Source organism: Stenella coeruleoalba (genome assembly GCF_951394435.1).
Source record: "Stenella coeruleoalba genome assembly, chromosome: 5".
Lineage (NCBI taxonomy): Eukaryota > Metazoa > Chordata > Mammalia > Artiodactyla > Delphinidae > Stenella > Stenella coeruleoalba.
The window spans coordinates 75,001,468-75,027,607 of record NC_137150.1 but is presented as its reverse complement, the minus strand read 5'-3'; the positions used below and the strand labels follow the sequence as shown (position 1 = coordinate 75,027,607).

The 26,140-nt window shown below is 44.8% G+C and overlaps 1 protein-coding gene across 16 annotated transcripts in view; it reads left to right on the top strand.

Annotated features, from left to right (window-relative positions):
• Window positions 1-26,140, top strand: part of KALRN (kalirin RhoGEF kinase) — a 642,647-nt gene that overhangs the window by 421,898 nt on the left and 194,609 nt on the right. For all 16 annotated transcript variants that reach the window (XM_079922559.1, XM_079922555.1, XM_079922558.1 and 13 more), the window contains exons 29-33: window positions 2,555-2,666; window positions 4,266-4,456; window positions 4,892-4,993; window positions 6,321-6,463; window positions 9,516-9,618. In XM_079922559.1, the coding sequence (XP_079778685.1) occupies window positions 2,555-2,666; window positions 4,266-4,456; window positions 4,892-4,993; window positions 6,321-6,463; window positions 9,516-9,618 (651 nt within the window). The remainder of the gene's footprint in view (window positions 1-2,554; window positions 2,667-4,265; window positions 4,457-4,891; window positions 4,994-6,320; window positions 6,464-9,515; window positions 9,619-26,140) is intronic.

Here is a 26,140-nt window from a genome sequence, read left to right as displayed (position 1 = left end):
TGCTGAGTAAAAGAACAATAGTTTGCTTTTACTATAAATAAATAATATGGGATTTATGTTCTTATTAAAGTTAGTTTTATTCCGAATAAATTAATATTTAATTATCAGTATCCTCTGGGGTTCCTCCCTTTAGGTGTTGCATGAAAGTGAAAGTCAGAGTGTTCGGTCGTCTGCATGTAAATCTGCTACAGCTGTCCTTGTGGAGACTAAATTAAATATGGAGCCTTCTCCTTGTCCTAAACCATAGCAGGGATCTGAGGAGAACTCATTGGTTTTGCTAGTTGATCGGTGGACTTGCCAGATTACTTTGGGAGGTTAAACTAATTGGTGTTGTCTGTTGCAAACTGAAGCATATTTCTTTCTCTTTTTTTTTGTCTGAGTTCGGTCTTTGTTGCTGCGCGCAGGCTTTCTTTAGTTGTGGTGAGAGGGGGCTACTCTTCGTTGCGGTGCACAGGCTTGTCGTTGCGGTGGCTTCTCTTGTTGCGGAGCACAGGCTCTAGGCACGCGGGCTTCAGTAGTTGTGGCATGCGGGCTCATCAGTTGTGGCTCGCAGGCTCTAGAGTGCAGGCTCAGTAGTTGTGGCGCGTGGGCTTAGTTGCTCCACGGCATGTGGGATCTTCCTGGACCAGGGCTCGAACCCTTGTCCCCTGCATTGGCAGGTGGATTCTTAACCACTGTGCCACCAGGGAAATCCCTGAAGCATATTTCTTATTTTTGTCTTATGTTTCTGCCTAGAAGTTCCTCTGATGATGTATGAGAACAGGTTGGGAGGATCAAAATTAGGAAAGGATGGGGAGAATCAGAGAACTTCAGGTTGGCAGAAGTAAATACAGCTTTCTGAATGATGATGCTATTATACTGACTGGAACCAAGGACAGAGCTGAGAACTGATCATGTCTACCTCCCAAACGTGTACTCTGGGCAGTTCACCTCTTCTTTGGACACTCAAACCTCTCTTCTTCATATGGAAATGCATCCAAGATGACACAAAGGCTTGGATTCTCATATCAGATGCTCATTAATCAGAGAATCTTACCAAGTATAAAGCTTTACTAATAATTTCAAAGATACAAATAATCCCAAAACAGAGGTAAAACACAGAGAGAAGATCACCAATAGCTCCAAGTCCTTTCTTACAGCATCAGGATGTGCTGTGGCCCTGATTAACATGCAAGGTTTCTAAATGATGTATGTCGCATCCTATCACTTACCCTGAAGAGAGCCATTTTGGTCATGAAATGTAATCACTTTTTACTTAGACAGTTGTGTAACTTATGTGATATTGCCCATGGATTCTATGTTTGTTTACCATGAGAAGTCCTAGACAGACTAGATATATCCTACTAACAGCACTCCATAAATAAGTACTCTCCCGCTACCAAGTACTACTAGTTTGTCAAGAGGTCTGTCATTAATGTGTTTATAAGGTTTGATCTTGTCAACTTCTTTCTTTCCTGGAAATGCATCCCCACCCATCCACCCATTCCCTGCCTTCCCTTACACCATTCCCTCTCTCCTCCACAGAAGGAGAGAGTATGGATTGTAGATCTCTTAACCTTTTCCTTCCCATTGTCCAAGTGAGCAAGATACGATAACCCTGATAGGAACAATGAAAGCCAGCATTCTTCTGGTTTGGGTGAAATCATTCCGAGTGGCCTTTATGGTTACTAAAACAGTTGGAAATTATCTTTTCTCCATCCACCAGATACTATATATCTTTTATGGATATAGTAATGACCTAGTCTCCAATGAGGATGTAAAAGAGAGGACACGCTCCAGGAGGACAGGTGGAAGACAGGGTAGCATGGTGGATGGAGTACCTGGATTTGGGTTCAGGAGACCTGGATTCAGGCTCCTGCATGGCCTCTAGTGAATTCTATAACCTGGGGGAAATCTCTGTCCCTATTAATCACAGTGTCCTCATCTGACAACGCAAGGACTAATCCAGAATCCCATCTATTGGCCCCAGGTTAGGGACTCCTGATCCGTATGATCTAAAAATCTTTGATAACTGAACAACTATGCCTGTCATGTCCGTAACCCCAAGTTGCCCCCAGTATGGTGGAAGTCATTCGGGCAGTAGAGGTGTGTAAATAAAGGTGGTGCTGGCAGTAGGCATGCAGCGATGTACGAGCACCGTGTGTCCTTCGCACACCATCTGTCTCCTCTTTATGATCACACAGCACTGCACCTCTGTTCATGTGTTTTGCCAGGGGTATTCCCTGACCTCCAGGAGGTCAGTCGAGTGACAGAGAATGCCCTAGTTGCTGACTTCTAGTGCCAGCCATTTGGGAGTTGGGTTGAATTGAGTTAGTTTGGATTAGACTGAGCTGAGGAAGCTCGGCCTGGGAAAAGCATGGTGGTTGGATTCTTTGGAGATAACCTTTCCACCCCACCCCACTTTCCTTATACCTCAGAGGGGACCATTACAGAGAATGAAGCTGGTGTATAAATCCTTGAGGAATTGGTATATAATTGCCTTGAGGGGTTAGGAAGCGGGAGGGTGGGGAAGCTGGGGGAAACGGTTCTCAATGTATCTGGACTTTTTTCGCAGGAACTTTTAACTTGCTGTGAAGAAGGGAAAGGGGAGCTCAAGGATGGCCTGGAGGTGATGCTCAGCGTCCCAAAGAAAGCCAATGATGCCATGCACGTCAGCATGCTGGAAGGTAGCTGTCCTCTCAGCCTCCTCAGGGGAGCCGCCTCCTTTCCTAAGACCATGAAGCTTGTGTCATGGGAGGGAAGTGGCATGAAGTCAGGCAAGGGGCCAAGCTAGAAGAGAGGAGAAATGGCAAATTGTTACATAGGTCCTGGGGAAGCGTGAGAGGAGATCCACAGGGGCTAGCTCAGCTAACACCTGCCTCCAGGCCTGTGCCGAATCAAATATGTGGACGACTTGCTGCCTGAGAGGTAGAGTAGGAAGGCTGTCATCCTTACTATAAATGCGCTAGAGCCCCTGACCCACAGCAGCCCTCTTCCTCTGCATAACATTTGCACTGCGTTTGTCATCAGAATAAGTAGAAATCCTGCACATACACACACCCACCGTCTTTAGCCTTGCGCCCTGCTCTTTTTTTATATACTAAAATATACATAACATAAAGTTTACTGTCCTAACCATTTTTAAGTGTACAGTTCAGTTGCATTAAGTACATTCACGTTGGTATGCAGCTACCCTCATGCCCTTCCTAGCTGGTAAGGAAAGTCCAGCCAGCTAAACCTGATAGGACTTTGCTGAAGCACGTTCATCGGCTGGAAGCATGCTCTTGGGACCCAGAAACCTGGTAGAGTGAGACTCCAATAAGTGCTCCTAACACCGCACAACAGAGCAGATATGGGCAGAGCAGCCTCTTTGGGGTGGAAACTGTTCGATGTGTTAATACTCTGTATCCCAATCTGGGCTGACAAACAGGTGAGATAAGGAAGGTGAGTCTACTCTGTTGTACACGGTAAACCTGTGGGGTATTTCCTCTCTTCTGGTCTCCATCACCCCCCACCACTTGCCCCGCCCCAATGCCATCTAAAAGACTTGGTCTGGTTTTAGTACTTCCTGGGCCACCCTTAGCACAGGAAGCCCCACTTCTTCATGCAAAGGAGCCCTGATTACCTGCTCTAGGCTGAGCCCTGACCATGTGAACATTCCTAGTGTCACACTTTCTCCACCTCTTCTTTTCTGTTTGCACCTGCTCCCCACGCCCACCCCCACCCCTGCATGTCCGCCTCTGTAAGGACCCTCTCCTCCGGCCTGTCCCTGACGTGTATTCCGGATCCAGCTACTCAAGGGATGCTCTGTGCACCAGCAGCAGCAGCACCTGGGAGCTCGTCAGAGCGCAAATTCATGGGCTCCAGCCCATCCCTACTGAATCCCGGTCTCTTGGGTGTGGAGGAATGGGCAGGAAATCTAGGTGATTCTTACCCACACTAAAGTTTCAGAACCTCTATTAAAGTGGCATGAATATAAATTGTTGAAGCCTTGTGCACCACGCAGTATAGGAGCGATCCTAGGAAGAGTCCTAGGAATGGAACGTAAGAAATGAAGCAACAACAAATGGAGTAGAGTCAAGGGCACTCAGGCAGGCAGCGTTTGTCCTCAGCCCCACTCCGAGCTCCAAGACAGGGACAGTGGGAGCTGTGGAGGGAGAAGGAGAGATGGGGTTTACTTTGCAGGAGGTCCCCGGCTGACAGTGGGGCTGGGGGAGGCTGCACAGGAGCTTTGCAGGAGGTTCCACTGATACTGGTTCTGGAGAGGAGGCCTGGGTGTTTTTTAGGGTTCGACGAGAACCTGGACGTGCAGGGGGAGCTGATTCTGCAGGATGCCTTTCAAGTGTGGGACCCCAAGTCGCTGATCCGGAAGGGGCGCGAGCGACACCTGTTCCTCTTTGAGATCTCCTTAGTTTTCAGCAAGGAGATCAAAGACTCTTCAGGACACACAAAATATGTTTACAAGAACAAGCTACTGGTAGGTGGGGCAGGTGGGGTCAGATGAGACTCTCCATTTGCATAGTGCCCTTGGGCAGGAAGGGGTCTTGAACACTCCGCTCATCTCTCCCCTGGCGCCACACCAAAACCATCCTGGACAAATGAAAATGCGTCCTAGTTGGAAAGCGCCCCCTCAACTCCCACCTTTGCATCTTAGCGTTCACCGTTCTTCTTCCAGTTGGCTTTGGGCGCCTCCCTCTTCACCTTCCCTCCCTGCTACCTGCTCATCAGGCACGTGCCTGTAGGTCCTTGCATCCTGGGTAGAAGAACAGAACATCCGATCTGTTTAAGTTTGATTGACAGAGCCCCTCCCTCGGTCCTCTCCTCTCTGTTGCCTTTCCCTTCCCAACCCCAGCCCTAAGTCTCCCCACTGCCCTCCCCTTCCCCGCCTCTCACAGGCATTTCCTGTCTACAGACCTCAGAGCTGGGTGTGACGGAGCACGTAGAGGGCGATCCCTGCAAATTCGCCTTGTGGTCTGGGCGCACCCCATCCTCAGACAATAAAACAGTGCTGAAAGTAAGTACTGCTCTCTGCTGGGCACGAGACCAAGGTTGGGGATAGCTGAAGGGAACGCGGAGGGATGTGGGCAGGATCCACCTGAAAGCTGAGGCCTGGAGACTCCACCGGGCCACTGGGCTTCTCTCTCTCTCGGGAAGGGCAGCTTCACATGGGTGTTGAGATGCAAATTCTATCATGAAAGTAGCCTGAAATCTCAAGATGAGTGGTCTCCTAACTGCAGGCACCTGCTGGAGCATGGCGGGAAGAAGGCAGGGAATGGCCTCAACAGGGCCCACGTAAATACGTCCTGTCCCTATGGCTCCTTCAAGTGGCAAGGACAACAAATGACCCTTTGGTAAACGGCACCTTGATTTGCTCCCCATTCACTCAACATTTTTTTTCCTGAACACCTTCCACATATGAGGTATTCTGCTCAGTGCTGTGGAGGATAACTATGTATGGGATATGAACCCAGTCCTCTGGGAACTTATGTTCTAGGAGCTCTAGTGAATCATACTAACATGAGAACTATGCTGATTGAGAGGAGTGTTGAGAAGGGGCCTTAAGGAGTCACCTCAGCTCCCCAGGGTGCACATAGCCTGGGAACTGAGTCAGTGCCCGTGGTCCTGTTAGTGTAACCGAGGAGAGATCCTGCACATGGTGCACCCACCGGTCACGTGCTTACCAGGGAAGTGCCCATCCCCCAGGAAGAGATGCGCCAGCCCTGACCGAGCTTCACACCTGTTTACTCTGAATGCCAGCATAGCTGCTACCTGACGTGAGGCAGAAGTACCTGAAAAAACTTCCATGAAGACAAATGGGGTGTTCATGGAGTGGTAGCAATGCCTTCAATGAACAGGTTTACTGGGCTAAAAACCCAGGACTGACTTTCAATCAGTACAAGCCTATGTAGCCATATCGGTGTTGAGCCTCCTGACGTGTATCCAGTTATACCAGTTGGTAAATGGCCGCTGCCTCCAAATGCCCCCTTGCTGCCCCTCCTGTGCTCCCCAGGCCTCCTCAGAATCTAGTAACTGAAGTGTTAACCCTTGGCCCAGCAGGGGCAGTTATCAGTGCTGGTCAGTGCCTCCCAGGTTATTAAATACTTTGAAAATCATCCCGTAGAAATCTACATTGAGTCTCGGGGTCATAGCCCTGTTCTAGGAGTTGGAGAAGCATGTCCCTGGGATTGAAGAGTCACAAGTATAAAACGAGAGAAATAAACCCCTCCAACATTTGGTATCCTTGAAGGTGATGGATTAAGCCTGCAAGAGGAGGGTTGAGAACTGTCTCAGTGGATTGAAGGGAAATGGGATTCTCACTCTCTCTCCCTGTGGCACTCCAGGCCTCCAACATAGAAACCAAGCAGGAATGGATCAAGAACATACGCGAGGTGATTCAGGAGAGGATCATCCACCTGAAAGGAGCTTTGAAGGAGCCAATCCAGCTCCCCAAAACACCAGCCAAACAGAGGAACAATAGTAAGAGGTAACCAGCGTCTCTGCCCCCAGCACAGCCTCGCAGGCTTCCGGGAGTGGGGGTGGGGTGAACCTTTGCTTCCACGGGGGCGGTGCACTCTGCAGGCGGCACCCCTCTCTGTGACACCCCACTGAGTTCTACCTAAGAGGAGTCACCTTCTCTTTAAGCATCTCATTACTGTTACTGTCAGTGACATTCAGCAGGGCTTCCCTGGGCACCTGTCCTCTGATAAACACGGTGCTGGGTGCCTGGGGAAGATAAAAGGAAGTGTAAGATGAGTCCATTCCCTCAAGAACCACCTGACAGTCACATCTCACACGTGGAATAGTTAGACAAGAAGAAGCAGGACCACCCGTAGGGACAGGAAATGCTGCAGGCATCAAGGAGAGGGGACTTTGGATGAGCACTGGAGTGAAGTGTCTGGGGAAAGTTTTGGGAAGGAGGTGGCTTTGAGTCGGGGCTCTCTGGGCTGGCTAGACAGCCAAAGGACTGTAATGTGGGCGTGGTAGGTGGGACTGTCACTGCAGCTCTTACTGCAAGCCCCAAGAGTCCTCGTCTTCATTCATCTGAGATAAGCAATATGATGGGGCAGAGGAGGACTTATTTTTTATATCTGCATCTCCCTGGGCCCTTCTGAGTCTGAGTTTTCCTAAGACCAGTGGATGACTGCTTGAGTATCTCTTTCTCGAGTCTCCATGCTACAGTCACCTACAATGACTCTCTTGGAGGGCACTTCAAGAGAAAGCATATGAAAGCTTCATACCAGTTTTGGAAAAGAAAAAACAAAAACAGAGTTATGGAGGTGATGGATGTTGGTGACAACAGGTTGTCCTCTCCTCTCCTATTCATGAATGGATTAAATTCAGGAGATTTTAGTTGACCCTTTGGTGCCAACCAGGCTACACAGGCTTGGGAGCCACCAAGGGAGGTGGTAGCCAAAAGAAGGGTGTGGCTGAGGTAGAGAGAGATTCCTCCAGGAGGCAGGAGCCCCAAGACCAGCATGACCAGGATAAGGTCCCCTCTCGGTGCTGAAGGAACAATTATAACTGTGTTAGGGAGGGGTTATTTTGATTTCAGTTACCTTTGTCCAGAGTCCAGGTAAGGGGCAGACTTAGTTTAGCACTAGAGACAGACCCTGCTGTAGGAAGCCTCTACTTCAATAAAGAAGAGAGAATGGAAACAGTTATAAGGAATTGAAGGTCCAGGAGCATGGTGGGAAGGATATTCAGGTGAGCTTAGCTAGGGTTACTCTGCAAAAAAGGCCCCTTTTTCCTATAGTAGGAGAGTTTGAGCATCTCTAGAACATGGGATGGACATATCTTGGAAATGCCTCACACCTTTTCTTAGTCATTGTCCTGTGATGAGAGGGGGAGAAACGTTGGCAGTCTCCGCAGAGAACAGCCAGCCATTGTGTTATTTCATTAGCTTGGCTCCCTGCATATGGGGACAGAGTTTACAGAGGAGTGGACTGGCTTGGGTAATGCAACCGACACTCCTGGATGGGCTCCCCACATCCCCCGGAACTGGCCTCATCTGGTGTGGACCAGAAGGGCCTGCAATGGGCCAGAATAGTGAGAAGCAGAACGTACAGCCAGCTCTCAACTGTCTACAAATGGTGGGGAGCACTGGTCCAGATATCTGAAACAACAGATGATCTGAAACTCCTTTATTTTTGGTTTTGAAATACATCACATGATTTCTTTCTACAGTAGATCTTCCTTCCTATGAATCTATGGCTTATATTATTAAAATAAATTGGCATTTCCCAAGCCCACAAATGGTGGTGAGAGAACAATTGACTTAGAAGTGTTCTGGGTGGGAGAAAACACTTTTTATGACTAGCAGACCCAGTGTATGTACATTGGCATCCCATGTGTGCCCACATGCACACGTGTGTCCACACACACTCACACTCCAGATTGTAGTTATTTAGACTCTGAGATTCGGTATATGGGATATGTTGCCCATGTGGTAACACTGTCAGGCACTGAGTTCCCATTTCCCCTAAGGCTATACTTCTCCATAAGCAGTATCACGGGTGTGACTTTCACAAAGACCTCCATAGGAAGAGCTGTCACTTCCTGGGCTGGTTTATCCAACCCCTGGCCCACATCTCCAGTTTTTCCTGACACAGACTCTTCAGCCTTCACCAGTTCCCAGGCATCTAATCCCCGTTGGCCAGAGCTTTGTGTTCAGTGTAGGATTGGGACCCAGTTCTAAAGCTGGAGAGTTGAGGGAGCATGTGAATGGGACAGCAGTGTGGTCCAGGGGCCCAGGAAGGGGTCCAAACGTCAGGAGTGCACTTAGGAGACTATCTTATCAGACACTCAGGAGCACAGCTGGCTCAAAAGCTGCTGCAGAATCTGTGACCGTCCTCTTATCTTTGAGAAGATGCCTTGGTCTTCTGTGTTAATAAGAAATCATCATAAATAAGCATGAGATCACCAAGACCCACCAAAATGAAGGCAATAAACTCCTCCAGACCCAGAAGTTGAGGGTCCGACCTTCCCAAGGATAATCTCCCCTGGGGAAGATGTCCCACCCCATTTTCTTGAGCAAAAGAAACACAGGTCAAAAAGGTATCTTCTCAGTTCTCTTCTCTTTATAAGCCAGCTATAAGCCACCCCCACCCTGTTACAGCATATACAGAAAATCTGTTTGAATACCCTGAACTCTGGGACTGTTGCAGATGACCCAGGCAGCTGGAGAGAAGCCTAGGTTCTAAGCAGGACATACTTCTTCCTACTGCCTTTTATAGACCCATTCCTAGTGAAAATAAGTAAGTAGCTGCCCACTCTGCACCGTGGGCCAGAGGAGTTACGGAGAGGAGTCACCTGTGTTCAGTTATCAACATAGTGATTATGTATTTGCTAAGTGCAAGAAGTGACATCATTGAAAATTACATGGGACCTGCTTCCTTTCATGGGATAAGTTTAGACACATCCCTGCTGGAAAGCACTAAGGCTCTGCTCCGCCAGCCCAGCTGGAAACCCTTGTGTGCTCTAAGCCCACAGTCGCTCCCCCCACCCCCACCCCTGTTGCTTTTCTCTTCTTCCTGCAGGGATGGAGTAGAGGATGTTGACAGCCAGGGGGATGGGAGCAGCCAGCCAGACACCATCTCCATTGCCTCTAGGACCTCTCAGAACACAGTGGACAGTGACAAGGTAGGACAGTGCCCCAACCTTCCTTCCCCCAAGACTTCTTGTTGGCTTAACCACCCCTGGAGAGTTAACCCCTAGAGGAATTTCTCCCATGGTGGAGCCTGACCTCAGGAGCCAGTGGTCTCTTTGTGCCGGCCAAAGGGGAAGGAGCAGGGCTGGAGGAGGTATGTCACAGCATGGAGATCTTGTCTGAGGGGCAGAAGATTGAGGTGGCCAGCCAGACCTCTCACGTCATGAGAGTTTAGCAGAACTGGCGAGGGTGGAGAGTGAGTCTGGGTTTCCTCTCCTTCTGAGATGCCTCACCGGCGCTGCCTGGGCTGCTCTGCCTTCTGGGAGGCTGGAACTCAGGGAGCTGAGGCTGGGATAGTTTCCAGAGACCTAAATTTAGACCAAGATCAGTGATTTGGGAAATGGCCACAGAGATGCTGGTTGGAAGGGGCCTCCTATCCGAAGGGGCTCTGGTGGAAATGATTCCCTCCTCTGGCCAGAGTATTGGGGCTCAGTTCCTGAGGGGCAGAGGACCAGGAAGTGGTATTTGAAGCGGCGTGGAGGGATGTAGTTGTCTCAGGAGAAAACCTGGTCACTTGCTTGCTTACATTTTGGAGCAAGTAAGCAAAAGTTAGGAGCTCTGATGGGGAGCCAAAGAAAGGAGAATGTAGCAAAGACTCAGTGCATTTGCTCAAGCTAGCAGAGGAATTCAGCGGTCTGAATGTGCAGGAGGGACGGGGAAGGTTCTGTCTCTGACCCTACTCTCATTTGCTTACCTCAGGGTCGGAAGAGTTTGAGGTGATCGTTTTCTGAATACTAGGGATTTTATTAATAAAGGTTTGGGTTTACAAGGACCATTTGGCCCTAGTTTCTAGACCTAGTATTTTGGCCTTAGTCCTTCAGCCTCAGGCAACAGGCTGTGTCCTCGCTTCATTTTAGTTTTCTAAGTTAGGGGCATTTTAAAAAGATAATCTGCATTCATTAGGATTTTTCCTAATTTTTTTCTTACTGGGAAAAAAAAAAAAAGACTATGCCCCCCAAACCTCCTAAGACCATGGCGCTAAATCGTGCTCTAGACTAGTGAGCAAGGACTTGCAAGGTAATTCATTCTGTTTGACGTCCTGCCTTCAAGTTTCTAAGCCACTTTTGACTATCAGAGTGGATGGAAAATTGTTTTTTTTCTACTTGTAAAACATACAAAGAAAACTAGTTCTGTACTTTCCTTTCTCCTCTGATCCGTTGTTTAGAACTATAACCCAGAGTATCCTATGAATGAAAGTGTTTATTTTTAAACAGTCAGTGGGTGGTAAGCGAAGTGCATGTTTCCCATGTTCAGACATAGCAGCCTATTAATTCCATGGTCTGGGGGATGCCTCCCTCCCAGCTGCTGCTTTGTCTTCCCCGCGACCCTTAAACAGACACCTCTGCCAGAGACAGCTGTCTTAGGAAGCCCTGGCTCCAGCCTTTCCTTGTCCTCTGGCAAGGTGAGTGTGGTTAGAATAGAACGCCTCCAACAGCAGGCATTTCTTTGTTAATGAGGAACCCTGGTACTTACACGTTATCCACAAGTAAGGAAACTGACGCCCAGAAAGTCTGAGTGACTCGTCTAAGAAAATCCTAGTGGTGAGTGGAAAAGCAAGAACCAGAACCCAGGTCTCCCTGATTCACTGTCATGTTTTTTCCCTCGCTCTTATTAAAGTCAAAGCTTTGAGCTCCCAATGCTAAGATGAACTCAGCTGGCCAGACCTTCTGCACATTCCACAAAAACATCAGTCACATGTTCATGAAAAAGCACCCACCACATGCCGAGCTCTGTGCTGGATACTGTAGAGACATGTGGATGCTTTGTTGAGTGTGAATCCTTATATGTGTAATTTCCGTTTCATGTATGTCTCTATAGCCAGGCTCTTAAGCCCTGATGAGGGCCGGGGTTGTGTCTGTCTGTTTCATGGCTGTATCCTCAGCACATAACACACATGGATGCTCAGGAAGTACTTGGGGAATGAACGAACAGAGTGGGTAGAGAACTCCGGCATGAAGAGGAAGCTAAAACAGGTGGTCTGAAAGCAGCCATACATACAAATATTGTATTTTTAAATATGCTAAAGAAGCCTAGAAGTTTCCTTACTTGCAAGCAGAAAGCTGCAGGTAATGTTCCCGGCCTGTTGGGAACATCAACCCTTAATTACCTTCTCAGCATGGGCAGCGGGTTGGGAGATGAAGAAAGATTCTGTGTTCTGACACAAAACCTGGAAAATGGCTTAGAAATAGTCAGATAAAGGGAGGGCCTGTCTGTGACCTTGCACTGCAGTTAGAATGTTCTTACTCTTCTGACACTGAGCAGTGAGATCAGGACAGCCAGGTGTTCCCTTGACCTGCCCTGTCCTTCATCAGAGAAACCATTTATTGGTATCTTTGAATTCACAGATGTTATCAACAAAGTTAAATTTCCCCCTATCTATACCCGAAGACCAGGAAACTGGTCTCCATTGGTTTCCAAGTGGTCAGGTGAACAGACTCTGAAGAAGAGGAAGAGCAAGTGGGTTGATTCAGGTAGGCTGAGCCTACCTGGGCAAACAGGGTGGCTGTGGGGAGAGGATGGGGCAGAGGCACCTCACAGGGATCAGGGTCATTTTATTGGTGAGTTTCTAGGAAAGGCCCCAGTCTTCCTCTTCTAATCCAGAGGAGTGAGAGTCGTAGCACTGTGGGCTGGGTGGATGGTAAATGTAACCATTAAAGGGCGATGACAGACGACCTTGAGGAGCTGTGGGGCCCCAAGGCCCCTCTGCAATCCCCTTGTGTGTCCTCTGTGCGCTGGGGTGGGGTGGAAGGAGTTTGGACACACCTGGATTCAAATTCCAGCTCTGGCACTCACCCTCTGTGTCACATTGCCTGAGTTACTGCACCTTAATTCCCCAACCTGTAAAACAAATACCCATCTCACTGAGTCCTTGGGAAGGTTAGGTAAAATATATTTAGTTGACATCTCTTAGACATTCAGTAAAGGTTAACTTTCCATCCTTATTAGAGGGGAAGCAGAAATTTAGATACTGTGAATAAGAGTGCACAATTATTAAGCAGAAGTTCTTGAGTAGAGTTCTGCCCTCTGAGTCCTTGGTCCATTAACTGTCAGTAGGTTTTTTTCTATGTTAGACCTAAAGGGATGGAACATCAGTTTACTTGTCTCTAATAGGGCAACTTTACTCCTCTTCCCATTTGCTAACCCTTAGAATCTAAGACGTAGCTATTTGTAGTTAGCATTGGCTCGTGGCTGATTTTATTATCCAATGGGTTATGGTCCATTACTGCCAGGTATTTCACTTTAATCCTCAGATTGTATCACCTTTGGCCAGTGGTAACCCCTAAGTCTTTAGATATTTGAAGACAATTGTCTTTTCTCTTACTCTTCTTTGTTTAGAAGTCCTCAGTTTCTCCAGCTATTCCTTGTATTAATGTGTTTTCCGACCCTTCCATATCCTGGTTGCCTTCCTCTGGTTTACTCTAGTGTGTAATGATCTGTATAAAATGGGGCCTCCAGCATGGTATATAAGTACATTAGGTGTGATCTAACTGATGCAAATTCATCTCCTTGTTCTAGAGCTACTATGCTTGCCCTCCTCCCTAAGAAGGTTCACCGTGTCTAGTAGGGTGTACAGTGCTGGCTCATAAAATCTCCTTGCCTGTTTTTGTGGACTGCCCTTAATTCAGCATGTGACTTAGTAACCTGAGTGTCAGACTACTTAATATCTATTAGATTTTCTCTTGCTTAGTTCCATCCATAATCCAGTATGTTTTGAATATAAATTATTCTGTCCAGTATGTCAGCTGCATTTCCCAGCATTATTGGCTAAACATACGTTTTGTGGCTTCATCCAAATTCTGGCTAAAAAGACAAGGTTGAGAACAGAAGACCAATGCCCGGTCCCTCCTCATTTCCCACCCAGGTTTTGACACTTGGAACCCTCCTTGTCTGACTCTTCTTTCTAGGAAAGGGAACTCCCCCACTTTTCTCTATAACAGAGAAGCTGGGATTGCTTGTGGTAAATCCTCCCTTGATGAGGAACCAGTCTAATATTATTAATTCTGCATTAAACGCTGACAAAGCCAACACAGGTGCCTCAGTAAATGGCACGAATAAGCTTTCCCCAAAGTTGCTTTTGCTCATCTCTCAAATGGGTCTGCATAATTAGGTTCTACCTTGCCCCTGTCCCATGTAAAAGTGTCATCTCCCTGAAGGCAAATGGATGTGAGCTTACTTTGTTCTGTAGAGATCTGAGTCTGAGCCCCTTCCTATTCTGTCCAGAACATGCTCACACTACTCTGGGCATTCCACCGTAAAGTCTCTTTTGCTTATACACGTATTAAGTGATGGAGCTTTGCAACCACACTTCAAAGATATCCAGAATTATAGAATTGTAGTCAAGCAAGGCTGGGTTATGAGGTGGCAGTGAAGAAGTGTCTTGTAGTTGAACACGATGGACGTCTGCTGAATAATTACCAGCTAATGGTGCAGAAGCGGCTATCTGGGCAGTGACAGTCCCTGTGCATGTATAACATTTGCCATTTAGGCTAGGCATGCTGGAGACGTTCAATAAATGCTTATCGAATTGAACATTACAGACACCTCCTAGTAGGGATGCTCTTCATCCAAAATACACTATGACTTTCTAGACATGTCCAGACTGGCTGGAGACAGGGAAATTGAGTTGTGAGTGCTATAGTCCCTGCAAAAATTACAAGGGAAAGAACACTGCTGGAACATCCCGGGACTGATTGTGATTTTAAGGAGGGATTTCAAAAGCAAGCAAATGTGATCTAAGGTACAAGGTGGGCTGATAATGACAGTGTGCTGAAGGGGGACGGGAGATGCCTGGAGAAGCCTGGAGATTCCAGGATTTAACCCAGAAGTTTTTAAACTCTCGACTGTCAAATCGATATAATGGGTCATGACCAAAATTTTGTTTTACCGTGTGGGAAGAAACGCTCTGAAGTCAAAGGATTCCTACAAGGTCACTCACTGCAGTAACGTGATGCCTCTAACAAGGGGCGGGGCAGCCTGGCTGCAGAAGCCTTCTGGGAATAGACTTCTCAAGAGCCTCACCTGGTTTGTCAGAACCTGGTAATCCTGACACAGGCGCTCTGGGAGCACAAAGCAGGCCACTAGGTGCAAGGGCTGTAGTCCAAGAGGGTCCAGCCCATGTTTTGGGGAGGTCCCAACCCCCGAGTTGGCCTATGCCATCTCTCTTCGTACATGCTCTGTGTTGAGGGCCCACTTACTCCACAGCAGGTGTTGCTCTCCATGCCGAGAGTACAGCAACGAATGAAACAAGGCCCTGCCATCCTTTGGCTTGTTGTCTTACAGGGAGGAAAGGTAAATAACCAGAAAGAGAAAGGATGGCATCCCTAGTCTACTGCTAATAGCATCAGAGATAAACAGCTTCTAGGTTTTTCTTGTAAGAAAAAGTGGGCTAATGCTGCAATTGGAAGAACTCAAATTAAATGTAAGAAATTAGTTTCCTTGTAAAGATTAGTGTTGATCGGGGGACGGAGGGGAAAAAATAGAATCTCTTCATTTAAATGGGCTCATAAGTAGAAAAACCCTCCAGAGAATAAGGATGGATATAGAGCTTCTTGGGAGGAAGGAGAGCAAATTGGGTCCCATTCCCTAGAAGCAGAGTCTGAGACCATGATTCCTATGCATGTAGTTTATTAAGGGTGTGCTTTCAGGAAAAGGGGCAAGAAACAGGGGCCAGTGCAGAAGGAACTAAAGCAAATGTGCATGCGGTTTCAGCTGGAGTCTAGCTCAGTCTGATCCCTCCTGGACCTGGAGTGTGAATTGCACCCAGAGTTTGCCCCACCTTCGGGCAAGGGGCCTGGCCTTTTGTGATAGCTGTGAGCTGTTAGCAGCCAACATGCACAAGAGCTGGGGCATGGGAACCGCAGCAGGAAAGAGGATCTGAGTGGGCTGCAAAGGCGTCTACTGCACAGAGGAAGGGGATGGGTTTGGGGACCAGGCATGGATTCAGTCCCTGGTTGTTCACCAGCTGCAGGACCTTGAGTGGGTCATTTAATCATTTCATGCCTCAGTCTCCAAGTCTGTACAGTGAAGGCAATGGTTTCAGCTTCCTGGGATTTTGAAGGACTAGCCAAGTTCCTGTGTGAGAGAGGGTGTGAAGCAGAGGAGACATGCGGTGGGTAGGTCGCTGTCCGGGTGACTATAGACGACTGGCATGAGAGAAAATAGACAACGTGCTCCCTGGAGTTTTAAGGGCCTACAGATCACTGGCTTTCGCCACTAAGGAGAAAAACCAAACATCTGGAAATGTGGAGACTCAACAGTGTTAGGACTAATAAAAATCCTGTCAGTTCACACGATGTAATATTTTTCACTTAACTAATTAAAAACCATCAAGATGATACAACACACCAGCAGGATATAACTAGTTATAAAGAGAAAAGTGCATTTTGAGCCGTATCCCCAGATATTTTGTGCGTGTATAATGTACACAGTTTCATGATATATTTGGGTGAATGACCTCTATTTTGTTGCTACTATTTTAGTTATATTAGATTAAATAAAATTATAAAAGAAGACAGGGTTTTTTAACTCCCATATCTGTGTTAATATAGAAGAAGGTATAAATAACCCCAAACAATAGCTAATAGATATATTATAAAATATATTACAACATATGATTTGGTATTTGAGAGAACACAGAGAGACCACTGGTATGTTTTCTGGTTGGAGAAAAACCAGAGTTTTTGTTTTGTTTGTTTGGTTGGTTGGTTTTGTTTTGAATTTACCTTCAGATATATCCAAATAAGACAGTGTAATACAAATCTACTAAAAATGTATCCAAAAGAATTTAATGGACAACTCAGCACATACGTAAGGAAGTACTTGACCTTAAAAATATATGTATGAGATAATAAAAAAATAAAGTTATTGATCATCATTTAAAAAAAAAAATCAAGGTGGGCCCCCCAAGGTTGAATCTTCAGAATGAGATTGTGACAGCATGTGATATTTAGCCATGGGGCCTGAGCAGGTGACCCATCTGCTGGAGATCCAGCCTATTAAATGCACTGTGTTAAAAGCTAGAAAAAGAAAACGTGATGCGTCTCCAGGAGAGAGTCCTCAGCACTTTGTTACTCTGCCCTTTATCTCAGGGCCCTAAAATGTTTCTTAGTGGGAGAGGTTTCTGTTGCCTCCCATCTAGGAACAAAGCACTTTCTAATCCTCAAATAAATACCTTTGAAGAATATATAATTGTACTCCTTGTTCCCGGGGTTTGGAGTGGATATATCTGAAACCTAAACTTGGACTTCACAAACTGTAATCTTGAGTCTCGGTCGTACCCCACGCCTAACAGTACAGTGGGTTGGAGTTGCTGTATGAATCCCAGGTAGAGGCATTCTGATTTTCTCAAGAACTTGGTAGTCACACCAAAGTAGGAAAAATGCCATCTCCGCTTTAAAGTTTTAAACCCAAATTATGATTTTTGTTTGTTTGTTTGTTTTAGTTTTCTGAATAATCCAAGTTCAGGACTAGGTTTGAAAATAACTTTTTTTCCTGGTGTGGTCCCTTTGTTACTTTGATCCGTGGTGGGCGGGAGAGGTGGCAGCAGGGAGCAACAAAAAGCAGAGCATTCCCGGGTCCTCCTCTCTGTGGCTGCTCTGTCACCTCCCAGAAGCCCAAACCCATCCTCTCCTGAGCAACATTCAACACAGGACAAATGTGCTGGCTTTTCAGAACGAGTCTTTAAAGTGCAAGGAGTTGGGGTCACCTGTTTTCCTCTAAATGAAAAGTTGCTCAAATAAATGACTGGCTTCCAGCATCACACACAGCCCAACAGCGTGAAAGACACAGCTGAGGTTCGCGGGGCAAAATCTCTCATGACAGCATTATTTTACTTAATATTTGACTTACACTTAAGAGCTTGAAAACCTCCCTGGAGAGGCCCACCTTTAACGTTACCAATCAACTGAAAAAGCAAATAAGCTTCATAACACACAGCAGCCGATGGACAGTTTGCTGCACACAGGCAGATCACAGGAAACCTCAGAGCGCCGCGCCGCACAAATCTCTTTGTTTCTAGTGGCGTCATTGTGCAAGTATATGTTCCAGAAATAAGGAAATTGCAAAAGGTGATTTGCCAGGAGATTAGATCTCTGTGTGATAGCTGCAGGGGTGGCCAGAGGCCAGATCTGACTTGGGGTAAGTTTGGAATTTGGAAGCATGGAAGCTCAGGGAAGAATGCAACCTGAGAGGTCCTCTAGCCCTCTGTCTCCATCCTGTTTAAAGGGAGCAAAGTGACTTGCTCAGAGTCACAAAGCCAGTTGATGGCAGACCTCAGACTCAAACCCAAGTCACTCTCCTGCCTGTTCAGTGGGATTAAGAACATAGTACTTTTGCGGTAACCCTGATAGTTCAGCTTCCAGAACTTTGTAGCAAAAAGCAAACACAATTGTTCCTGGCTTCTTCTCCAGCTGCCTCTACACCATCCCGCCCCAGCCCCAGCAAATCCACAGCAAAGTAAATTACAAAGAGGTTCTGTAGGCCAGTCCAGCGTCTCTGGGGCTGGCATGTGGCAAACGGGAAAGATACCTTCCAAGTATTAATGCCTGTCACAGAGTCTTTGATAGCAAGTACTTGTGACTCATATAGTGGCCTTGGTGGGAGTGTGATTCTGCCCTAGAAGAGTCTTCAGACCTCTCAAGGCAAATTCCCGGTCAGGCTCTGAGAGCTGGCAAGAGGCACTGCGGCAAGGCAGCCCAGCACAAATCTGAATTCTGTTTCTAAAAATTTTGGTGGAAGGAGAAAGCAAATCTGAGATCAAGCCAAGATGTGAAAGTGGATTAGCTGGCGACAGTCCAAGGCAAACAAGACCCAAGTGAGTACACTGCCGGCCGGACACACTGGGGAGGAGGGGCCCGAAAAGGGGAGAAGTCACGTCCGGGGAGGGGGGCGGGGGCCAGCTTGGAGGCCGTGGGCAGAGAGAGAAGTAGCAGCTCTCAGGGCAAGGGTTTTACTGGAGTATTCTGCACAGACTTCTTGGCATATCACTTATCCCACTTACGCTTGTTTCCTTCTGTGTGAGTTAAAAAGGTCTTTTAGCGAAGAACAAAATGACAGAATCTACCTTCTTAAAGCTACTAGTAAGAAGGAAACAGGTTGTGGGAAATACCGTTCCTAAAAAATTATGCTCCTGGATGACTAAGAGTGACACCAGGAGTTTTGAAATCTGGAGCAAGCTCTTCTTGTGGGTGCGAAAATGAACTCTTCTAGAAATTTCAAGCAGAAGTGTTGCTAGAAATGACCATCTAGAGCCAAAGCACTGAGATGAGCGTGGATGGGGCGGGTGAAGGTGGCTTTGCAGTGGCGGCTCTGCCTTAGCTGAGCTGCCTTCCCCCGTGCGTGCTGTGCTGTCAAACATGACATGTTTTCCGTGGCCGTAACACAGGAGTCTTGGGAAAAGCCTGTTTGATGGACAAGTGGATAAATAGTATCCTGTTTCTTTATCTTGACCTTAGATTGAAAATGCTTGTTTGGGTTTTACCTGCCTGCAGGCTTAGCTTCGCTTCCTCCCTGCTGATGGCTACTGGCAACCTGTCTGCCATGACTAGTGGGATGTGGTGGACACTGGATGGGGATGGGGAGATCTAAGCATTTGAGGCATTGGGGTGAGATGGTGTGATCCTACTGCCAGAAAGTAGGGTCTTGTTGAGGAAACCATGTTTGCCTATCCTTCGTGGTGGCCTTCCACTAGGAACCACAGTGAAGATGGGACTTTGGCTCAGGGTCTCTCCCCGGGTGCCAAGTAGCAAATGCCCACCAAGGGGAGCAGCCTGCCTCTGCCCGGATAGCTCTTCCTGTTGAGAGAAAACTGCTGGAAGATGCAGACCTGTGCAGACTGACCCATTCCAAGTGTCTACTCCCTAGTTTCAACCAGACCCTTCCCTCTGCTAATCAGTCTTTCCATTCTTCTGCCGCCATGTTCCACACGGGTCTGGCTCTGGTTATGTTGGAGTAGTCACTGCTTTGTTTCAGAGCTGATAGTCAAGTTTCCAGCTTCCCCATATGTAAGGGCTTAGAGTTGAGTCTTCCAAGTTCAGAATGTTTATCTACTGTCATTATTATTATTATTAATGCTCTAATTGGTTCTGTTTAAAATTGCTGATTGCAGAGACATGTATACATGGATTAGAAGTTCAGGAGAGCTGTTCCTCTAATCTGCGTGGCCCCTGCTGATGCTGGCTGTGAGATGCTTACTGAATGCTCCCATAAGCATTGCTCTCTGCATCATATGCAAGGGCTTAGACTCCTCTCTGAACTTCATGATGTACTGAAGGGAAAAAAAAAACAAAAGAAAAACAGGTTCTGTATTTTTCCGTCTGTCTCCTGTCTCCTGCTAGCTGGTGTCCTTTCAGCTGCAGGAATGGGGTTTAAAAAGTTTCACTTACTCTTTGCTGTTACTCACTTACACATGGATGACAGTCTGACTTAGTGAGCACTAGAGGATATTAAAAATTCATTACCTTTTCTTTGCCTCATGATTTTTTTTTAATTTTTTTTTATTTTTTGGCCACACTGCACAGCATGTGGGATCTTAGTTCCCCGACCAGGGATTGAACCCGCACCCCCTGCATCGTAAGTGCGGAGTCAACCACTGGATCGCCAGGGAAGTCGTCTTTTCCTCGTGATTTTAATGTATGCTATCTTTTTATCTCATTGATTAATTTATCAAGCATTTATTGAGCTCCTACTATCCGGCAGGTGCTATTCCAAACACAGAGGATAAGACAGTGAACAAAACAGACAAAGCACCTTGGTGGCCTGCTTAGACCTTTCTCTTTTGTGCTGATATGAACCTAAATATGCTCGATTTTGAGGTATTTGGAATGCCTTGCAACTTACTTCTATTTCTTTGTATGTCTCTGTGACTGACACTATTGCAGCTTTTATCTTAAAAGAATTTAGCAATTTGTTTAAAAAGATTACTTGGGAGTTCTTGAAAGTAGTCCCCCAATTTTTAATTTCCTGAAATAAAACCAGAAATCAAACCAGAATGTTAGATTTCCCACCACTATCATCTTTGAGCTGTAGTTGCAGTCAGCAGGTTCCTGATTAGGGAGGGTTACCTTCATGGCAGGTAGACATTCCAGATGAGGAGAAAAGATCAGGAAGTATTCACATAGCTCCCAAATATTAAAATTACTTCTATCTCATATAACAGGAATACCAAAGGAAAATTGTTCTTTTAAAAAGTTATTTTTATTTTTTTTATTTATTTTTTTTAAAGTTATTTTTAAACTGTTATGATGATGATGTTGAAGGATGTGAGGGGATGAGGAGTGGGGAATAGTTTGTTAAATGGAGTTACTTCAAATTTTAGAATCTGAAATTTGTAATACAGAGTCTAACTTATCTGATGTCCCTACCCCACTTCACCCCACAACCTCTCAGAACAAGAACAGTCACAATTTTTATGCCTCTTTACATACGGGCTATGAAGAACCTTTATTGTACTTGAGAAAATTTTATTGAAAACTCCCCAAAGAGAAAGGTTTTTAGGATATGTTCTCTACCATTAGATTTAAGACAGTACTTCTAACAGGGACATAGACCAAACCGCTAGATCGGTTATGTTATTTACAGAGCAAATAAGTAGGCACTACCATTAACACCTGGTCAAGAAGAAAAATCTGTTAACAAAGAAGAATGAAATTAGCTAGAGGCAAAAATGGAAAATTATTACAAATATTTTGGTACACTGAATTCATTCTTTTATTCAACCGAATTTTATTGAATGTCCACTGGTGACCAGATACCATGGAGATTCAGGATATAAAAGAACAACCTCTGTCCTTGTCCCGGAGTTTTCTGAGTTCATACCCCCCAGGGGTCTTAATATGTGATGCCAAATAGGGTGGCTATATAGGTGTTACTTGTATTTGAGGAAGGAGAGTTGTACTTAGCACTTCCTTTATGCCAGTTGCTGAGCGAGGCATCAGAGAAACTAGGAAGAGGAATGTTAGGTGAGATACATACTTGCCACACATATACTACATTTTGTAACAGAAGTATACCCACTTTGAACAACAAACAGCCTGGGAGCCAGGGAAGGCTTTTTATACCAGAAGTGAAATTTGAGCTTGGCCTTGAAGTTCATCTTCCTTCTATTTCTCCTCCTTGGTATCAGTTTTGATCCCAGAATAATTATTCTAATCATGGACAGTCTGTAAAAGAGCAATGCTACTGATACATCCGTATCAAAAGAAGTATTTTGTTTTGATGTGGAATTAGGCTTTTTTTTTAATGACCTGTTAGCTCTGATGGGAACTATTCAAAAGTCCCCTTAGGATTTTTACCAAAACTTTCTTATTGTTCCTCATAATAATATAATTAAACCTGTTTTTCCTTAAGCATATGCACTGAAGATCTTTTAAAAGAACTTTTGAAGCGATAATACATAAACATGATTTAAAATGTGGGTGTTTTTCTAGAGATATTATTTTAAAATATAAAAGCTCATACTTTTTATTCTTTTTAAAAAATGTTTAAATAAGTAACAGCATATGATAAGTCCTGTTTTATACTTTTTTCCTTGTAACAAATCTGGGCAATTTCATAGCAGGACATGTAGAGCTGCATCGTTCTTTTTGGTGGCTACACAGTATTCCATACTTAGAGTACCATAATTTATCTAACTAGTCTTCTATTGAGGGGTGTATGGGATGTTTCTAATCTTTTACCAGTACAGACAGGTCTGTAATTCTTGTACAGATACGGTTTCTCACACTTGTTGGTCATGAGTATGTTAATAGGATAGCTTCCTAGAAGTAGAATATGCATTTTAAAATGTTGATAGACATTGTTAGATCACCCCCTACAGAAGCTGGACCAATCTATACTCTCTCCAGCTGAGTATGAGTGTCAGTTTTCCCAGTCTTGCAATCTAGTATATCTTCAATATTTTTTATCTTTTCCAATCTGGTATCAGATACTTTAAAATAATCCTTATTCATTATTTCTCTTGTATATATTTTGTTTAGCTGATAATATTGCAACTATATTACTTTCTGAAATATATTTGAAATGTGCAGTATTTAACTTATACTGTTACCTAATGAGAGTTATGGGCTTGTCTGATTCATTAGCTGTTATTTATATGCTTATTCCTATGGATGAAGTGCATTCCTAATCAGAAACATCTGATTTACATTAACCTTTTAAAAAAATTTATTAATGTAAAATATATATGCTGAAAATGCATCAAAAAGTACTAAACATGTGAATGGATAATTATAAAGTGAACATATATGTAATAACCATGCAGTTCATGAAAGCAGGACATTGCCAGCTTTCCAGAAACCCCTTGTGTGCCCCTCCCTGGTCACAACCCTGTCTTCTTCCCTAGAGGTAACCATTCTCCTGACATTCATACTACTGTCCTTACTTTTCTTTATTATTTTGCCTCCTATGTATGTGTCCCTAGACAATATAGTTTCAATGTAGCTGTTTTTAAATTTATATGGCTAGGTCGTACTGTGTGTGTCTCTTCTCTCACTCAACCCTCATTTTTATGGAATTCATCCATGCTGATGTGTGTAGTTTTTCATTCATTTTCACTGTTGTATAGTATACCATTGTATGAATACACCACAATTTATTTATCCATTCTGCACATGGGATGTTTGGGGCTGCTGTGAACAGTACTGCTATGAATATTCTTATATGTATCCTTGTATACATGTACTTGAGTTTCTCTAGGGTGTGAAGGTAGGAGTGAAATTTCTAGGTGGGAAAAAAAAAGGAAATTGCTAGGTAATAGAAGATATATATATATATGTCTTCAACTAAACTAGATGGTATAATCTATTTTTCAAAACGCGGATACCAGATTTCCACTCCTACCAGCATCTGTGAGATTTTTCTGTTGCACTACATCCTTGAGTATACTTGATATGCCGGACTTCAGAATTGTTGCGGATCTGATGGGTATGTAGTAATATCTGCTTATGGTTTTAATTTGCGTTGCCCTAATTACTAATGAGGTTGAAGCCTTTCCGTATCTTCTTGGGCCTTTGGATTTTCTCCTTTACATCCTTGTTCAAGCCTTTGCCTAGTTGTGAGTTGTCTGGGTTTTTCTTATGCATTTTTAGGATTTCTTTATATATTCCAGATATTAGTCCTTTGTTGATTATACACATTGTAAGTATCTGCTATCACTCTGTGGCTAGTCTTTTCACTCTCTTTATTGTGTCTTGAAAAACATCTAATTTGACATTTTGAAGGCAGTACGTTTGTAAGTTAAAGACTTATATGATGGGACATAATGAGACATTTCTTACATTAGTCCTTTAAAATAACAGTTTATCATTTGTTTCTCCACATAATAGTGTACCACCATGGAAACTTTATATATAATGTAGGTTTCTGTCAATCCCTAAGTTTACCCCTGTTTTCTTTCTTTTTTAAAATATTTATTTATTTATTTATTTGGTTACACCGGGTCTTAGTTGCAGCAGGCGGGCTCCTTAGTTGCAGCTCGTGGGCTCCTCAGTTGTGGCATGCGAACTTCTTAGTTGTGGCATGGATGTGGGATCTAGTTCCCTGACCAGGGATCCAACCCAGGACCCCTCCATTGGAAGCAGGGAGTCTTAACCACTGCGCCACCAGGGAAGTCCCTATCCCTGTTTTAATAAAAGAATAAGAACTAGTTGACTTTTTTAAAGGTATCTGTTGCATTTTACTCTATATATTATGTGACAGGTAATACAGTTAAAGCGATGAAATGTATTAGAAAAAAAGATAAGTCCATTGGGTTTGGAACTCAGTTGTCTGACAGACAGATCCAAGACCCAGGAAGGAAATCTTTACATAGCAAAACTAAGCATCTATGCTCACAGAAAAGCCTCTCCAATCCTAATTTTATATGTAATGCTTACCATCTCTGTCATCTAGTTACTTAGCCCCTAAGAAAATTAGAAGAGGAGAAAGTTACTTTTATATAGACACACTAATAGCCACGAAGGCTGAGCTGTTGACAGCAAGAGAGGAAGCAGAAAAGCTATGAAAGCAAAAGCTGAAGGAGGAAATAAAACTCCAGCAGTTGGGTTCTATTTAGTGAAGGTACCAAGAGTGCTATTATGACCTGGCATGTCTTACAACATCCTTTGTATTTTGTACTACACCATAGCTATTACTCATGTGGGTTTGTGTAATTGTCAACAGATGGGGAAATTATGTTCAGTGTACTTTGCTTTTTACGAAGTCAGAGATGTAAAGATATTCATAAAAAGATTTAAAATGGGGAGAAAAAGGTGGTGTTGCTGTTTACCTTTAGTCATCCAGAACACTTGATTATCCTGACAGACACATTTCCCACGGGTTTTGGAGAGCTGAGGTGACGTTGACTATGATTTACGTTAGTGGAAAGATTTGTAAAGGTGAAACTCAGCTTTTCTCAGTCCTAGTGATTGACTCCAAAACACTGGGCTGCACTCCTTTGGCATTTTTTGAGGGTCTGTATAAATCCGCTCTAGTCCAAGCCACTGTCCTATCACACATGACCTATGAAAGAAGCCTCCTAATTGGTCCTCAGACGTTCACTCTTACTTTCCTCTAATCTTTTCTTCACTCTGAGACCAATGTGATCTTTTGAAAATGCAAGCTCTTCGCATCTATGGCTTCAAGCCCTTTGAGAAGGTCCTTTTGCCCTTAGGGTGAATACCAAAGTCCTCAACATGGCCTACGAGGGCATTGTCTGGACCTCAGCCCTCTTCTCCTCCCTGCAGCCACTCTTCCTCTTGTTTCCTGCCTCGCAACGTTCCTGGCCTTCCTTGAATGTGTCAGGTTTCTTTGCGGTCTCAGGGCCTTTGTTTCCTCTGCCTGGAAAATCCTTTCTCCTTTTGCTCTCCGGTGTCTGCCATGATCTGACCCAACCACTCATTTCAGCCTTGTTTCCCATTCCTTTTGCTCTCTCTTCTTTCAGATCTCAGCCCTTCCTGACCCTCTGGCTAACTCCCCTCCCCAAGTCATATCTCTCACTGCATTCTGTATTGTTATTTCTTGGAACTTGTCACCATTATTTACTATATCAGCGTTTGTTTGGTTACACAGTTGCCTCCAGCACCAGATGTTAAGTCCATGAGGGCGGAGACATATCTGTTTTACACCCCCACTGCATCACCAAATCTAACAAAATACTGATTCACAGGAGGGACTCAGTTAATATTTGTTAAGTCAATAAACGAAGACCCAATAAACACAAGGTAATGTGTTGGGCATTGTGGGTAAGAAAGAGAACTAGAAATGGGAAACAAATATTATTAAGAAACTCAAACTTACCTAGTTTGAGAGGATTAGAGAAGGTTCAGCATTAAACTTTACCAAGTGGGTAGAGTTTATCCAGGCAGCATTGCTATTGGGAGTGGGGAGGAAAGTCATCCTAAATGGATCAAACAGCAAGAGCAGGGACAGGGAGAAAGGAAAATATAGGATAAGTTTGGGGCATGCAGAGTAAATATGCCT